This window comes from Sus scrofa, chromosome 18, assembly GCF_000003025.6.
Source record: "Sus scrofa isolate TJ Tabasco breed Duroc chromosome 18, Sscrofa11.1, whole genome shotgun sequence".
In the NCBI taxonomy this organism is placed as follows: Eukaryota; Metazoa; Chordata; class Mammalia; order Artiodactyla; family Suidae; genus Sus; species Sus scrofa.
Window position 1 is genome coordinate 3,491,133 of NC_010460.4, and position 18,133 is coordinate 3,509,265.

Below are 18,133 nucleotides of genomic sequence, written 5' to 3' on the forward strand. Positions count from 1 at the left end.
CCCAAGCTAGGGGTCGAATCAGAGCTGCAGCCACAGCAACTCGGGGTCTGAGCCACATCTGTGATCTACACCACAGCTCATGGCCATGCCAGATCCTTAACCCACTGAGCCACCATGGGAACTCTGGTAGGCATATGCCTCAGCTTCCTTCTGGTAGGTTTAGATGAGACGTAGGACGGGAAGAAGGTTTGGAGAGTTAAGGCGAGAGGAAAAAATTGGAACTGACACATCATCTAGGAGTTGGAAAGACGGAACAGAGGCGGAGAGACCAGGAAGATTGGTCCATGTACATAAATAGACGAAGTGTCCGAAGTAACCAGAAGACCGCATCGCGGCGGCCAATTCATAACAGAATCCCAGTGCAGCACATCAAGGAATCCAAAAGGTGAGGAGGTACAATTGTGGTCACTTTTTTGAAAGACAGATGAGTTTACTCAACTAAGCAAACCGTGGAGAGCTCACACCCTGGCCGACCGGAAGAGCATGGCTCTTCCTTTGGGGGAGGGGTTCGGAGCGCGCAAGTGTTAATCACTCTGCTCTACGTGCCCCCTGCGGCTTTTGCCCCCAGGGGTGGCCACAAATACGTGAGGGCTTTAAGACAGTAGAGAATCTGAAGGCTGTTATCAGAAATCATTTTCAGAAAAGGTAGATGAAAAAATTGTCCCTGGTATAAAAATGGGTGAGGAGCAATTTCACTCTAACTCAACACACTCAGTCCTGATAAATAAAGTGTATTAGTTCTAGACTATTAGCTCCAATTTTAAACCCAAGATATATTTGTTAAGTTTGGTGGTTAATGGGCACTAAAAAAGTCAAGCCTCTTTCTCTGTAGGGAATTACACCACTTTTCTTTATTGCTTGGGCATTCTGTTAGCTCACCATAGGCACCATGGGGATCAGGGATGCCAGAGTAGAGGATTTAAGGTATGGCGATAATTCTGAAATACTCACAGCTATAGTTCTGGTTAAAACACATGATAATGCCAGTGAGGTTGTGAAAGAAACTGGCCAGAAACGGGGCTTCCATGCTATCCAATGCAGCCGTTTACAGAACCCAGGGAGTCCTAGGTTCCAGTCTGAATTTTGCTACTTATTAAGTGGGTGGGGTTACTCAAGCCGTTTAAACACGCTTGGCTCCGTTTCCTCCTCTGTAACACGGTAGTTACGCGAATTAAATGATGTCTGTGTGTGAAGCACTTAGCCTGCAGCTTAGGACATGGGAAACCCCCAGCAGGTGAAGGTGATGCTGGTGATGCTGGTGGTGGTGATGGTGGTGGTGATAACGGTAGTGTTGGTGGTGGTGGTGGTGGTTGTTTTGGTGATGATAGTGATGATGGTGATGGTGGTGATGAAGGTGATGGTGGTGATGATGGTGATGAAGAGGTAGTGATGGTGGTGATGGTGGTGGGATGGGTGATGGTGGGATGATGGGTGATGGTGGTGATGATGATGATGATAGCAATGGGGGTTTTGATGGTGATGGTGGTGGTGATGGCGATGATGATGGTGGGGTGTGATGAAGATAGTAATGGTGGTGATGAAGACAGTGATGGTGGTGATGGTGGTGATGGTGGTGATGATGGTGGTGATGATGGTGATGGTGGTGGTGATGATGGTGGTGATGAAGATAGTGATGGTGGTGATGGTGGTGGTGATGGTGGTGATGGTGGTGATGATGGTGATGGTGGTGATGATGGTGATGATGGTGGTGATGAAGATAGTGATGGTGGTGATGGTGGTGATGGTGGTGATGGTGGTGATGATGGTGGCGACGATGATAGCGATGGTGGTGATGATGGTGGTGATGGTGGTGATGGTGGTGGTGATGGTGGCGATGACAGTGATGGTAATAGGCAGGAAGAGGAAAAGGATCAGACAGTGCAGAAAGGAGGAAGAAGAAGTGATGAAGGAGGCTGTGGTACTGGTGGTGTGGTGGGTAGATGGGTGGTGACTCCAAGTCTACCACAGGCAAACCGTTCCACGGCAGACTGCTCACCTTTCTTGGGCCCAGCAATTTGCTGGCTACACTGTAGACACTCAATAAACATCATTGCATGAATTAATGTTCTGATCATTTCTAAAGCTTATCTCAGCCTGACAACATTCGATAATCCTGTGAATGAACAGAAATCCTGCTCTGGATCTTAACACTTAGACTTGTAATGGAAAAAATGAATGAGTCCTTTATGGTATTTGTAAAAATCAATTATGAAGGCACAGCTAATCGCTGCGGAGTTACTTCATTCACTTTAAGCTGTCACATCTTTAGGGAGCAGGAAGAAAGGGACTGATCGGGAAGGGAAATAAATGAGAAAGAAGTAGGAAAGCAGCTAAAAGTAGGGCAGGGGGAACCAGTTCCTTTACGTTCTTGATGGCGCCTGATCTCCGGGGAGACCTGACCACCTGGATGCTTTCACAAGTATCCAGCAAAATTTCACACAGTTTGTGTATTTATAAAGGAGGACTCTGCCTGTGAAAGTCCTGAACGCCAAAGGCATGGTTATGTGAATGGCAGGTGGTCTTTGTTACCAGACTTAACCTGTGGAAACAGGCAGGCAGGGCATTTTCTGCCAGGCACAGGGCCACTTCTCAACTGCTCCACTCCCAGCTTTGTGGATATAATGAAATTTGGGCTGTTTCCTCTGGCCAGAAAGCCAGCATATCTCAGGACTAGCGCCATGTGTCTGCAGTATTAATTAGCTCATGAGATACAAATACCTTTCAAGAATAACCAACGTGGCCTCCCACCCAAACCTAGCTCTCGGGCCTCCAGATCTCTGCTTACGTTTTTCAAACTTTTTGCATAGGGATGGAGTTCCCGTTGTGGCTCAGCAGTTATGAACCTGACTAGTATCCATGAGGAGCATGTGGGTTCAATCCTTTGCCTCACTCAGTGGGTTAAGCATCCGGCATTGCCATGAGCTGTGGTGTAGGTCACAGACGCGGCTCGGATCCTGCGTGGCTGTGGCTGTGGTGTAGGCTGGCAGCTGCAGCTCCAATTCAACCCCTAGCCTGGGAACCTCCATATGCCGCAGGTGTGGCCCTAAAAAGACAACAACAAAATTTTTCTTGCATAGAGAATGCCGATGTTGGGCAAGTCTGAAACCAGGGGCACCCGAATAGAAAGAGTTCCCTGGATTATTTCAGTAGCTCATAGAGTCTCTACAGGGCTTCCTCTGACCTGCCCGGAACCCCCTACCCTTGAGATCGAGTTTATTCCCCACCTCTGAAACTGCTTCTCAGGCAGAATGAAAAATCACACCCTTCTCTGTGCACTGTGTGTCACCATTACGATGGCTTGATCTCTGTTTTATCTCCGGAACACTGCCTGTGTGTCTTAAGATGAAAACAATCATCTTCCATTCCCAAGATCAAGCCCAGAGCACGCCTACCCCTCCCTGGGTGATGGGTAAACATAAAGAGAAAAGAGATGCTGAGCCTCCTCAAAACAAAAGGTCAATTTACTTCCTCAGGCAAATAATAAAGACCTTGGCTCTGTCTGGTTTTAGATTTTTCCACAGGCCTCCCCCTGGTATTCGCAATACGCTGCTCTCATTTCTCCCCAACCCCCTCTTAGAAAATACATTTCCTCTGAGATCCAGCCACTTCTTTCATTTTTAAATAAGCTAATCTCAGGATCAGAAATTAATACCAAAGCCACAGCAGAGGACAAAGGAGAAGCTACTGCCCTGGTATGAGACTGAATGCAAAGAATCATTGCTGGTTGACTTTCAAGAGTCTGTGACGCCTACGAAGGACGTCAGGGGCATTTGACAGCAAGAAAACAGTGACACTGGGTCCTTCAATGAAACAGTGGTGGAAAGAGCACAAAATGGGCAGTCAGGAGACAAGCTTCCAGCCACAGCGGTGTTACTAACTAGCTCTGTGACCTCAGAAGTCACTTAACCTCTCTGGGCCTCATTTATATAAAATCCAGAATGTGAACTAGCCCTCCAGCATTCATCTCTAAGGGTGCTCTGACCTGAGGATTAGTTTTCAAGTGCATCCCACTGAGGCCGAGACTAAATGCAAACAACATCCATGGAGATAGTATGAGACCTTCTAGGACCAGACTAAGCAAGGGGGCTGCCACACAGGCTGCAGAGGACGGGGGAGCAGTCCCAACATCTTTCCTCCCACGACTGTACTCTAAAATTATTTGAGGAGTTCCCCTGTGGCTCAGCCCAAATGAGCCCGACTAGTATCCATGAGGAGGCGAGTTCCATCCCTGGCCTCGCTCAGTGGGTTAAGGATCCATTGTTGCCGTGAGCTGAGGTATAGGTCACAGGCATGGCTCGGATCCCGTGTGGCTGTGGCTGTGGTGTAGGCTGGCAGCTACAGCTCCTATTTGACCCCTAGCCTGGGAACTTCATATGCTGCAGGTGTGGCCCTAAAAGGCAAAAATAAATAATAAAAATTTCAGACCCAGTTACAGGAAATAGGTTATAGTCTGAACACCCCCTCCAAATGCATTATGAATATACCGCCTTCTGCCTCCAGTTCTACTTTGCTTTGTTATTGAAAAAAATTCCCCCAAAGAAGGAAACGAGATTTCATCCAGATTAAAGTTCAAGAGGAAAAGTAACCTGCTGCATCTGCGCAGTGGGCGCCACTGTTTGCCTCGTTAGACAGCATTCCAGAAGCATCCTTTTCGCTCCTGTCGGTCCCTGTGTCTAGCTGGGAGTGAAAGCCCGAGCGGTGGAGAAGGGAACAAAGAAGGTGGAGAAGAGACGAAGGCTCAGCCGCATCTCTCTCTCCCTGTTCCGTTGCTTAGCAACATCGCTCATCTCCATCTGAGAAATGAGGATGCAGGGAGATGACGCGGAGGACCCATTTCTCAGGAAGGAGCAGCCTATTCTACCAGTCACACATTTTCTTTGCGTGGTAACACAATGCTTTTCACAGCAAGAGCTCTGTGGACCCACTTCTGCAGCCAGAGGGAGAAACATGAAAGGCAAGCGACGAAACCCAAACTCTCAGAAAGTGGCAGGGAGTGAGAAAGTGACCTCCTGCATGCAGTCAGGACTCACCGCTTATCCACTTAGCCTCGGGGTCGTGAATTTTGAAGTCTTCACTGAACAGGTCTTCCACAGTGACCTTCTTCTTCTGAGACAGACTGTTATCTTCCGCTGGAAAAGAAAACAGTTAAAGGTAAATGGTCAAAAGTTTCATTTTTTGGTTAAAGCAAGGACCACAAAACGTTCTGATTGCTGTTCAGAAATAGTCTATATGATAAAAACCCAATTTCTATAAATCAGTGCTGAACAAAAGCCAGTCGTGCTTTTTTTTTTTTTTAATAGCTACGCCTGTGGCATATGGAAGTTCCTGGGATGAGGATTGAACCTGAGCTGCAGCTGTGACCTATGTCAGAGCTGCAGCAACACCGAATCCACTCTCCCAGGCTGGGATCCAACCCTTGCCTCTGAAGCTACTCCAAGCTACTGCAGTCTGATTGTTACCCCACTGCACCACAGTGGGAACTCCAAGTCATGCTTTTTGTTTTTAATTAAGCATCAAAAACTATGGTAAGAGGAACCACGACTCGGGGCAATGGCATCATTGCATCCTCTCCATCTGCAAAACATAAATGATCATCTTTCTTAGGTATGAGGTAAACAATTGTTTCAGGACTAACTTAAGAGCAATAAGTGGGAACAGTCAAGAGAGAAAGGATGAGGTCTGCTGTACAGCACAGGGAACTATATCCAGTCTCCTGGGATAGACCACGATGGAAGATAATATAAAAAAGGGAACATGTATATATATACAACTGAGTCACCTTGCTGTATGACAGAAATTGGCACACCATTGTAAATCAACGATACTTTAATTTTTTTTTTGTCTTTTTGCTATTTCTTGGGCCACTCCCGAGGCATATGGAGGTTCCCAGGCTAGGGGTCGAATGGGAGCTGTAGCTGCCAGCCTATGCCACAGCCACAGCCACAGCAACACAGGATCCGAGCCGCGTCTGCAACCTCCACCACAGCTCATGGCAACACTGGATCGTTAACCCACTGAGCAAGGGGCAGGGATTGAACCCGCAACCTCATGGTTCCTAGTCGGATTTGTCAACCACTGCGCTACAACAGGAACTCCAACGATACTTTAAAAAAAAAAAAGGACAGAACAAATGTTCCGAAAAGATCTCAACTGTATTATGTAACCAGCGATTCACAAGCATTTACATAATTTATTTATTCTGTCCACACCTGCAGCATGTGGAAGTTCCCTGGCCAGGGATGAACCCTCGCCACAGCAGGGACCATGCTGGACCCTCAACCTGCTGAGCCACCAGGAAACTCCCATTAAGCTTTTATAATGCCAACTGTAGACAAAGTGTTGGGTGCTGGAAATTCAAAGACAACCAAACCATTCCTTGGGTATTCATTTTCACATGCCACACTTGTCCCTGGCTGCCTCTAGGTTGGGGGTGAGTCCTTCAGATAGAAGCACGCCCCCAAATCTCCATGCACACTACCAGATTCTGCCCTGCCTCGCCTGGATCATCACGCTCAGGAGTAAACACCTGGATGAGACTTGAAGGCACTAAACGAACATCCATCCCAAGAGAGATGTTTATTAATGGCACCGGCAGGGAGACGTGGGAACCTGGGAGCTTTATCCTGTCTCCGAGGTTGAAGCTTCTGGGGTTTTAGATCTACCTCAGAAGAGGTTCTTGCCATTACAGGCACCCAAATCTATCTGTCTGCTTTGAAAACAAAGGGCCATCAGGGTCTGATCTGTGAGCCTAAGCAGATTAAACCCACAAGACAGTACATCGAACCACACTCACTTCAGTGATACTAATAAGAAGCCCTTTATCTTAACCATTTCTGACCATTGACCTAGAATGCTTGTTTATGCCACCGCCCTCTGAAATAAAAGACGTCAATTGTCACCGCACTTTTTGTGAAGATTCAGCGGCATGTTCCATCCATTTTGTGTTGTGTTGCTGTGTGGGGGCACCCTCAGTGCTAGGGAAAGTGTACAGGTCTGCCTGCGCCCACGTGAGGTGGTTTCAGATCTGTGGGCTTGGCTGTCATGTCTGTTTCTCCTTTCGGTTTCTGGTTGTTGAGCCAGCCAGCCTTCATTTCCTGGGCTGTCCTAGTGTGTGTCCTCAACAGGACCCTCTGCCTCTTTCACCTTCCTGTTTCAAAATCTGTGGCAGGTTTGGGAAAACCAAGACTTTTTGTTATGGTACATAAGAAGAAGAAATAATTTCTGGATGAAATCCCCAAAGCTTCTTTTGGATTCTAGGGCATAGATTTTGTTACATCTCCGATGGTTTCATTCCTTTGGCCTCTCTGGATGTTACAGATTACTGAAATTCTCAGAAACTTGGGGTGCTGACTGATTTCTTGAATATCACATAGGACAAATGTGTGTAAAAGTCTTTTGAAATTCACAGCATGATAAGGTTCAAGGCTGCCGTCTTAGACCTGAGTGCATGTGGAGCTCTCCCAGGTGCTGACCGAAACATGTGAAAACCAAACCAAGTTCTTCCCGCTGGGACCTTTCGATCTGCAATTGAAGCAGCCCAGAAAAAAGTCACTCAGCTCCAAACATGATGCGTTCAGTACGGAAAACACAATAAATGAAAATTCAAAAGGTTACTAGATATCAACCTAATAAGTTATACTGTGATCTGGTAATTAAGAAGTATGCTTGCAATGAGCTGATAGGTCCTGAAGAGCCAATGCACAGTATAAGGATCACAGACAACAATACTGTGTTATAAACATCACACTTCCTAAAAGGCTCGATCTTAATTATTCCCACAGAGACGTTAGCTAACCCGGTCAAGGCAATGGTATTCATATACAGAAAATGTATCAAATCAACAGGTGGTGATATCAAAACTTACACGGCGTTCGGTCAAATAGATGTCAATTAAAAACACGACAGGCGTTCCCGTCGTGGCTCAGTGGTTAGCAAATCCGACTAGGAACCATGAGGTTGCGGGTTCGATCCTGGCTCGTCAGTGGTAAGGATCTGCATGCGTGAGCTGTGGTGGTGCAGATGCGGCTAATATCCACGGCTGTGGCTCTGCATAGACAGTGTAAACTCTGATTCGACCTAGCTGGAATTCCATATCACAGAAGCACCTAGAAAAGACAAAAAAAAAAAAATAAAAAAAAAATAAAAAAAAAAAAAAGACTAACACTCAGATATGGTCAGAAATATCTTATAAAATATCTAAGAACTGTAAGGATCTAGTCCATGCTAAAAAAGAAACATTAAAAAACGGAAGCCATCTGGCAGTGGAGATCTGACTAGGAACCATGAGGTGCGGGTTGATCTGGCCAGTCAGTGGGTTAAGGATCCGGCGTTGCCATGAGCTGTCATGTAGGTTGCAGATGCAGCTCGGATCTGGCATTGCTGTGGCTGCAGTGCAGGCTGCAAATGCAGCTCTGATTTGAATCCTGGTCTGGGAACTTCTATATGCCATGGGTGCAGCCCTAAAAAGCAAAAAGACCCCCCCCCAAAAAAGGAAAAAAATAAACAAACTTTGGGTAACATACAAAAAGCCAACTCATTCACTTTCTGAAAATTCTTCTTTTCACAAACCACTCTTCTATTTATCCAAAATTTCTATGCTCAATCTGTCATTTTTTAAAAAACTATTACTTCCTCTGTTTTGTTTTTTTCCCTTTTAGGGCTGCACCTGTGGCATTATCAGGCTAAGGGTCGAATCAGAGCTGCAGCTGCCAGCCTACACCACAGCCACAACAGCACCGGATCTGAGCCACATCTGCAACCTACACCACAGCTCATGGCATTGCTGGGTCCTTAACCCACGGAGCGAGGCCAGGGACTGAACCCGACTCCTCATGGATGTGAGTCAGGTTCTAACTCACTGAGCCATAATGGAACTCCACTTCCTGTTTTTCAAACATATTTTAAAAACCTGTGTGACTTAAATAGGGACCCCTTGTGGTGGACACATTCCGAGATACACTATAAAAAGTGCTCTGTCAGAGGCAGGACGTTGGATTCTGTCAATAACTGGCTCTGCCCTCCAGGACACACCCACCACTGGCCTTGCTGCAGCTTGCTAGCTCGTTCACATGGTCAAGCACTAGCGGCTAACTTACAGCCTGGTAACGTGCCAAAAATCCCTTGAGGGGATGACCAGCATGAGTCACTGCCAAGTTCAGGAATTAAGCTGAGCGCTGTTTAATCACAACTTCAGGATCTCCTAACTGACTTCGAGAAGCTCACAGAGTAGTGGAGCCAAAGCTGAAAGCACACCGCACTGCCACAGGGCAGCGCTGGGGGCAGCAGGACTCGCCATGCTAATACTTAAGGAGACTCAGACTAAAAAAGTAAGAGCAATTTCAGAATGAATTCTTTGAGAAAAGAACCTAAAAGATACAAGAAGAACATCCAAGCCAGGAGGACGCCCAGGGCAGAAGGGGCTGGCGAATGCGGTATGTTCAGGCAATCATGGGCGTGGCAGCAGAAAGTGTGAGATGAAACTGGGAGGCAAGTAGATTCTCTCATTATATCTGACATTCTGAAATGCCCCTGGAAAATGTCCACTTGCAGATTTTCTTTAGGCATCCTGCTTACCAGGCAGTACTATTTTCAGTCTAAAACTACCTTTCTCCGAGTAGTACCAGGAGCCCTCTCCATCGTACAATTTCTCCATCATCCCAGGCTGCCCCCTGGACCTCCACGCTCTGAGCATCTTCCTTCCTGTCTTTCACCTTTTTATGCTGTTGGGAGCATTTGCCTGATTTCTTCAATTTGATCTGGCACTTTATCCATTTTTTCTTTAGCATGTCGAGACAGTGCTTTCATTCTGCTCCTGAGTTCTAACTTTTTAATTATAGTTTCATTTCCAATATGCCTAATTAGCTCGTCCTCAAGATGATCTGCTCTTAGACCCACAAGACCCTTTACCACATTGATAACTAAAATGTTCTTCTTATAAACTATGTTCTTATTATAAACTGTCTCTCATTTCTCCCTGCTTCAAATCAAAAGGAAATTTTTTCTATGCTCAATCTGTCATCTTAAAGTGAAAGACAACATACTTATGGACATATAAGAAGTGGCCGGTGGCTCTTATAGTTTGGACTTGATCCTGGAGGTAATTTGGGAACAATTGAAAAGTTTCCTTCAGTCCTTTCGCTGGATAACCACATGGAACAGGTAATTAACTCGGCGTCTTGGTCAGCTCACCAGCCGGGAAAGGTATCGTGTAACCTGCAGTGAGGTAGGTGTTCTTTGTGTAGGTCAGGATATAACGCTACTTTTCTTTTCTGATGCTTGTTAAATAGCAGTGTTGTTAAATATTTAACTGTACAGTTATTGGACAACATTTTGGAAGCTCTTCTGGGAGATTTTTAATATTAGAACTCCTAGGACACTAAAATGGGCTATTCTGAAGCATACCTTCTGAGGTGGTTTTGGTTTTGGTTTTGCTTTTTTAGGGCTGCACCCGCAGCACATGGAGGTTCCCAGGCTAGGGGTCGAATCAGAGCTGGAGCTGCCAGCCTACACCGCAGCCACAGCCATGCCGGATCCGAGCCAGTCTGTGTCCTCCACCGCAGCTCAGGGTGCTGGAACCTTAACCCACTGAGTGAGGCCAGGGATCGAACCCGCATCCCCTTGGATATGAGTTGGGTCTGTAACCAACTGAGCCACAAGGGGAACTCCTGAAGGTGTTTTCAATCACTGCCAGCAGGAGTTAGCTATTGACAGAGCCAAGTCACCAACAAAGAAAACCTACCCAGATGAGTTAGACGTCTCTTGTAAGCTCTGCTTTTGTTAGAAATTGGAATAACTGACAACTCTAAAATATTCTGTGGTTTTCAGGGCACTGACTGTTATTACCTCTTGATCCTACAGGAGGAGGAGGAAGGAAAACCACTTTGTAGAAGGTAAACTGAGCTCCTGAGAGCTCAGTTAAGTAGCTTCTCCAAAGATATGCCAGAAGGCTAAGTTAACGCCAAGAGCATGTGCCGGAGAAACGAGAATCTGTTATTCACAGAATCTGGCTTGTGGACAAGAATGAGAAAGCCAATAAAATCACAAAATGCAGGTCATACTAATGATGATCCTGATAAAAACAACGTTCTCCAGGTAAAAAAGTTTTATGTATAAAGAAAAGGTTGAAAAAACATTTTAATGCACATATTTCCTTCTTTTTTTTTTTTTTTTCCATTTTTGGCTGCCCCATGACACATGAAGTTCCCCGCCAGAGATCAGATCTGAGCTGCAGTTGCAACCCAAGCTGCAATGGCAGCAACCCTGGATCCTTAACCCACTGTGCTGAGCCATGGATTGAACCTGCATCCTAGTACTTCCAAGACATGGATCCCGTTGTGCCACAGCAGGAGCTCCACACACACCTTCTTTAATAAGAAAAAACTCAGCCTACAAATCAGATCAAAGAGGAATGCACATGACAATGACTGGCACACAGCCAGGGGTCACTTTCCAGGGTCATGTGGCTGAGGTCAAGTTCTAAGTGCTTTCGAGCTCAAAGGGGACATGCATAAGCTGAAGCCTTAATCCCCCAATGTGACTGTATTTGGAGACAGAACCTTTAAGGAGGTAATTAAAATGAGATCACAAATGAGGGGCCCTGATCCAACAGGACTGACAGGCTTGTAAGAAGGGAGCCACGGAAAGAAACTCTCTCCCTCTCCTTCCGTCCCTCTCTCTCTCTGTTCCTCTTTTCCCATCCTCTCTCTCCCATCCCTACATTCAAGCAGATGAAAAGCAATGTGAGACAGAGTGAGAGGGTACCATGGTCAGCCAGGGAGCAAAGTCTCACAAGAAACCAACCCTGACGGCACTTGATCCTGGGCTTGAAGACTGAGAACTATGAGAAAATTAATTTCTGCTGTTTAAACCCAGTCTGTAGCTTTGTTATGCCAGCCCAAGCAGAAGGCTACAAGTGGTATTTTCAAAATTTCAACTTCCAAATTTTTGTTGCCAGTGCACAGAAACACAATAAATACTTGAATATAGATCTTCTATTCTGCCGCCCTTCTAAACCCCCCTAGATGTTTTATTAGCATTATCTATACAGACATGTTGCCTGCGATACCACCTTATGTCTTTATTCTAAATAGAAACAATCTATTGGAATTGCTAAGAAAACTGGCTCATTTACAAAAGTCAAGGTCCAGATAACAATAAGGTAGTTGTAGCTATTGATGGGCTTTTAAGAAATGAGTCAACTTGACACAAAGATCTCAAGAAAAATTGTTTAGTCACACACAAGTACAACCTTTCATTATAGCTTTATCCACATTGCTGGATTTACAAGAGAAATATGCGTTTAGGCAAAAATTACGAATGTTTTAAATAAATACTCCATTTTACTTCTTTATTTTTAATTTATTATTATTTTTTTGTCTGTCTAGGGCCATGCACGCATCATATGGAGGTTCCCAGGCTAGGGTCCAATCGGAGCTACAGCTGCCAGCCTACGCCACAGCCACAGCAACAACACCAGATCCGAGTCGTGTCTGCAACCTACACCCCAGCTCATGGCAATGCCGGATCCTTAACCCACTGAGCGAGGTCAGGGATCGAACCTGCAACCTCATCGTTCCTAGTTGGATTTGTTTCCGCCGTGCCACTATAGGAACTCCTTTATATTTAATTTTCGAACAATTTCTCCTGATTTTATTTTCATAGGTTCTTTGTAGTAAATTATCCATAGTCTTTGTAGCAAATGCTAAGGCTATAATCCATTCTTGATAGTTAGATGAATTTCATTTTTTTTCAATACGAAAGCAAGATGCGTTTGCGTTTATTTAAAATATCTGTGGTTTTTTAGCGGAAGGATGTTGAAGTACAATTTTGTGGTAGAATTCTCTATTTTAAATCAACTTATTGTTTCGTGGGAGATTTTATTAAGGGGGAGGTTGCACGTTACCCCAAACTGAGAGACAGAGACGGAGGTGCTGCGCTGGGAGGAAGATGACTGTTTACGAGCTGACTTCTCCCTCGTGTCAAGTGAGAGGCCACGAAATGCCAGTTAAAATCGTGGAACAGAGTTCCCGTCGTGGCGCCTCGGAAATGAACCTGACCAGCATCCATCAGGACGCAGGTTTGATCCCAGGCCTTGCTCAGTGGGTTAAGGATCTGGCGTTGCCGTGAGCTGTGGTGTAGGTCGAAGATGCGTCTCGGATCTGGCGTGGCTGTGGTTGCGGTGTAGGCCGGTGGCTGCAGCTCTGATTCCACCCCTAGCCTGGGAACCTCCGTGTGTTGCAGGTGTGGCCCTAAAAAGACAAAAAATAAAATAAATCAGTGGAATAAAAATACATATAATTTCCCTGTGAACTTAGGAAAGAGATCTATAGGGGAATTAACTGTAACTTGATAGGTCCTACAACCCAGAGTGAAGTCAAGGAAGTGGCAGGAAATGCAGTGAGCTAAGAGTTCTACTTGGACGGCAGGTTATCTGTGAATATCGACTTAGGAGCCTCACAGTCAGGCACAGAATTATAGGAATACATCCCAGATGAACAACCATCAGAAATGGTCGGTATCAGTGGTATTTAGGGATTGGTTGTAGAAAGACGAGTATGAGAAAAGCATTACTATTTAGATTCTGAATATTCATTTAACATCTTTTCACTATTTTTTCTGTTTATACATATTCCTTGAAATAAACTATTAATAAATCGTGTTCTGATCATAAGCATATACTCGCATTTAGTGTCTGCATGAGCACGTGCCTTTGTGACACTCCAAGCCGAGGCCAGCTGACTCTGCTTCCTGAAGCACAGAGTGTTAGGTGAGCCAAGGTGTGCGGCTCTCTCACCTGGACCTGTGACGGCAGGCACGTCCCACCCAAAACACCGGTGTCACGACCACAAATGCCCTATGCACGTTTAAGGGATGATTCAGTTCCCGGAACGGTCACCCTCTGTCATACAAAATCCCATGTTTTGAGTTTTATTAGCTTTGTGGATTGATCTGCCTTGAACTTGGCTCTGGCACTTAAGTTTCTATGAACTGTAAATGGAGCTTCTATCCGTTTCATGCATGTAAGAAACAGGAGAGAAAGAACGAGGTCAATGTGGGAGAGAGTGATTTTCTTTGCAAAAATTTGAAAACACAAGGATGCACTTTATGTCAATGAATTGCAGTTCCTCTCCTGGTGGCGGAGATCTTAAAGAATCCCCTTTTGAAACGGAGACAGGCCCCCAGGGAGGGGAGGGGTTCTTACAGGGAGTGGGCGGGGAGGCCGAAGGTGAGGCAGGGCCGTCACCTCGCCCGCGGTTCCCACAGTGTCCAGAGCATCTCTCTCTAGTTCTCATCTCTTCACGAGTCCACATGTTGCCCTTAAGATATGGCCACCCGTTGAAATGTTGCATTTATTTGCCTTTATATCAGCTTCCTGTGGCTGCTGTAACAAGTTGCCACAAATGTGAAATCAGAAACGTATTCTCTCCTGGTTCTGGAAGCCAGAGGTGTAAAATCCGACTCCAGGGGCCCAAATCAAGGTGTCAGCTGGCCTGTGGGGACTCCAGGAGAGAACCTTCTCTTTGCCTCCCGTGGCTTCCGGTGCGCTGGGTGCTCCTCGGCTCGAGGCTGCATCACTGCAATCGCTGCCTCCCTGGTCGCATGGCCCTCTCTCCTGTCTTTGGCCCTCTGCCCCCTTCCTACAGAGATGCACTTAGGAGCCACTGCAGGAACCCTCCCTGCCCCCCGCATCTCAAGATGATTGACGGGAGCACAGCTGGGATGAGAGATTCCACTCATCAGAACACCGTCATCTTTAGGGGAGCCATTTCTTCGCCTGCCACCCCATTTCCAACCAACCTACATTTTAGAAGGCAGCCTCTGAAAATGCACTTATTGAACATCTAAAAAAATACATAAAAAAAGAATCTAGATAAGGGAAAAGTGATGAGGAAAAAAGACTGACTCAACCTGAGGTTCTGTACATTAGCACTTAATCTAGTTTCTGGTGGTTTTAACACCTCATATGAAAGCACAGAGTTCACTTAGCAGTAATCTGGGCCTTGGCGAATATGAACGAGCAACGTGAAAAAGTGCATGTTTGTTGTTTCTGATTAAGTGATAAGTGGTTGTTCAACCAGGATTCAACGTGAGAGTTCTGTCTCAGAGGGAAGGCAGGTGCTTTCAGCCTGAAGCCTCATCCTTCTTCAGTTTCCTGACCTGCCTAGTTCATTGTGGACAATTTCTTACTAATTCTCTGATTTTATTATATCATCGATTTCTGCGTTCTGACCGAGACCTGGTAACTCAACCTAGACTTCTGAACTGCTGCCTTCATGGTCCAAACTGACCATAGTCTTCCCCAAAACAGTAACTACTAGATCATCCAGCCCCTGGTAACAGATGGTTCCGAAGGCTCCCCACATTCACTTGAAATTCATCAACAGGCTCACATCTAAACCCGGCAATAGACTCCAGAGAAAACCAGAGTGCCAGGATAGGACATGCTCCTTTGCACTGTTCATAGGCAACTCTGCCTTTACAGTAGGATGCATGATGTAGCAACACTTTGAAAAGTGCCCCTTTGGAGTTCCCGTCGTGGCGCAGTGGTTAATGAATCCGACTAGGAACCATGAGGTTGTGGGTTCGGTCCCTGCCCTTGCTCAGTGGGTTAACGATCAGCATTGCCGGAGCGTGGTGTAGTTGCAGACGGCTCGATCCCACGTTGCTGTGGCTCTGGCGTAGGCCAGGGGCTACAGCTCCGATTGGACCCCTAGCCTGGGAACCTCCATATGCCGCGGGAGCGGCCCAAAGAAATAGCAAAAAGACAAAAAAGAAAAAGAAAAGTGCCCCTTTGTGGGTAAATGCGTTGCCTTAACTTAGAGTCTTAACGCAAAGCATGAATAATGAGCACCTACCGCTATCCTTTAGATAAATGGCTCTTTAGTGGAAGGGCTCAATAAATAAGCAAGATGCACCTAACAATCCTTCTAGAACTAATGATGACAAGTCAAAAGAAAGACTGTTAAGATTCTCCCAGGGACCCACTTTACGGTACTTGGGAAGTTTGCAACTAACTATACAGTTAGTAGCAAAGCAATTAATTCTCTCTTCTGTGAGAATCTGCCAGAACTCCTTCTTTTCAGATTTGTTTCCATTTAAAGAATGGTGCAAACTCACGGTAAAAGTTCAGGGATGTAGATTTCATTCCTCAAGTATTTTATAAATCAAAGGGTCCTATTGTGGCAGGTGCTACACGCCCCCCCAAGAGTCACTCCCCTCTTCCAACTCAGCAGAGGGGGACGCCTATGAAACACATGCTTTCTCAATCCAGACAGATAAGGGGGGGCCGTGAAATACAGGAGAGCAAACAGGCTGCTCCTGGCTAGTGTCAGGGACGGGCAGAAACACACGTGGCAAGTTTTGATTTTCCTTCCTTCCCGTGAGGGTGTGAGATGCAATGTGCGAGGCCGTTGCAGCCACTGTGTCAACACGACGATGACGGCAGCAGAGGAAGATGGCCTTCCAGCCGCTGCATCACCCTGGCATTGGCCGAGTCTAGACTGCTGGCTTTGGGAAGCATGGTAAACACCGACAGTTCGAATCACCTCAGTTCGGCGTGTTCTTCCCTAGGGACAAAACCAGTCTAACGGATCCATCACAACACCTGGGTTTGGACGCCTGCTCAAGCGGGTCCCTAAGTGGTTAACAGACAGGCTGACCAGGCCCATGAGCTTCCTGAATGACCCACACTTCTCTGAGTGCAAATATGTCCCTTGTCCCTTCCAATGATAAGATCATGCATGGTCTTATCATTTTCTACAAGCAGTTGTGACTTAGAGGTTGTCGTAGACAGCAGGAGCCATTCGAGTACAACCTCAGATCCAGCACCACGCAGACTCTCCATCAGCTCAACTCCCATCACTCCAACTCCCCATCAGCTCCCTCCCCATCACTCCCCCCATCAGCTCTAACTCCTAATCAATCAGCTCAAACGCCTCATCAGCTCAACTCCTCATCAGCTCCACCCCATCAGCTCCAACTCCCCATCAGCTCCAACTCCCAATCAGTCAGCTCCAACTCCCCATCAGCTCTAACTCCCCATCAGCTCCAACTCCCATCAGCTCCAACTCCCATCAGCTCCCCCCCCACCCCCCCCCCCCCCCCCCCCCCCCCCCCCCCCATCAGCTCAACTCCTAATCAATCAGCTCCAACTCCCCTCCAACTCCAATCCAGCTCCCCAACTCCCCCATCAGCTCCAACTCCTGTCCACCTTATGTCCCTCCAGGGCTTCCAGGCTGGGCGTCTTTGTCCAGCAAGCATGCCGGGCTTATGATGTCCTTGGATTGCCTTCCACTTACCCCGGCTCCATCTTTCGAATCCCTCATCCTCTAAACTACTCTCCACGAGGGCTGCCTCGTCCTCACCCATCTCTCCCATATCCTGGGCTGTCAGGACAAACACCATCCCCGCCACCCACGGACAGCACTTCATCTCCGTTAGCATTAGCACCTTAACTTGGATCAAAAGCAATGAGAACAAGAGTAGCAAAAACATCTATTTCACAACTAGAGAGGCAGCATTCGCTCAAGGCATCGCCTGGCAGCTGGGTGTGAAAAGAATCTACAAACACAGCCACAAATGCCCAAGTGCAACTGAATAACACCCAACCCATCAATTAACCCATACGTCCCACGACAGGGCGCGTGGGCACAGTAATTGATTATAGATGGACTAAGACAAGATTGGATTTGGGGGATGCCTTTAATGTAGGAAGGATAACAGAAAATGCCTGGGGAAAAAAAAAGGGCAAACTATCTATTTCTACAAGAAAAAAATAAGAAATAGTAAGGAAGGCATTACGTGTTATGAAATACACCAAAGTTATTACGCTACTGTGCAATTTTCATATGGATTATATGGACCTCACAGAGATAATCCGTCTCAGGTTAAAACTCAGACCAAAATACAACTTAAAATACAACAACAAATCTCATAAATGTTTTATTGAACAAAAGAACCAGGTGCAAAAGATAAACATTATATGACTATATCAATAAAGTAAATGTAAAAAGTACAAAAGTCTGCAAAAGCATTCTATGATGTTAGACATCAGATTAATAATGAGAAGGGCATGAAGGGGCCTTTTTTTTTTTTTTTTTTGGCTGCACCTGTGACACTCGGGGCCAGGAATTGA

The 18,133-nt window shown here is 46.2% G+C and overlaps 1 protein-coding gene across 1 annotated transcript in view; it reads right to left on the minus strand.

The window, feature by feature from the left end:
* Nucleotides 1-18,133, minus strand: part of DPP6 (dipeptidyl peptidase like 6) — a 757,367-nt gene that overhangs the window by 342,654 nt on the left and 396,580 nt on the right. Inside the window, 1 exon segment of the mRNA XM_021079151.1 lies at nucleotides 5,031-5,129. Within this exon segment, the coding sequence (XP_020934810.1) occupies nucleotides 5,031-5,129 (99 nt within the window).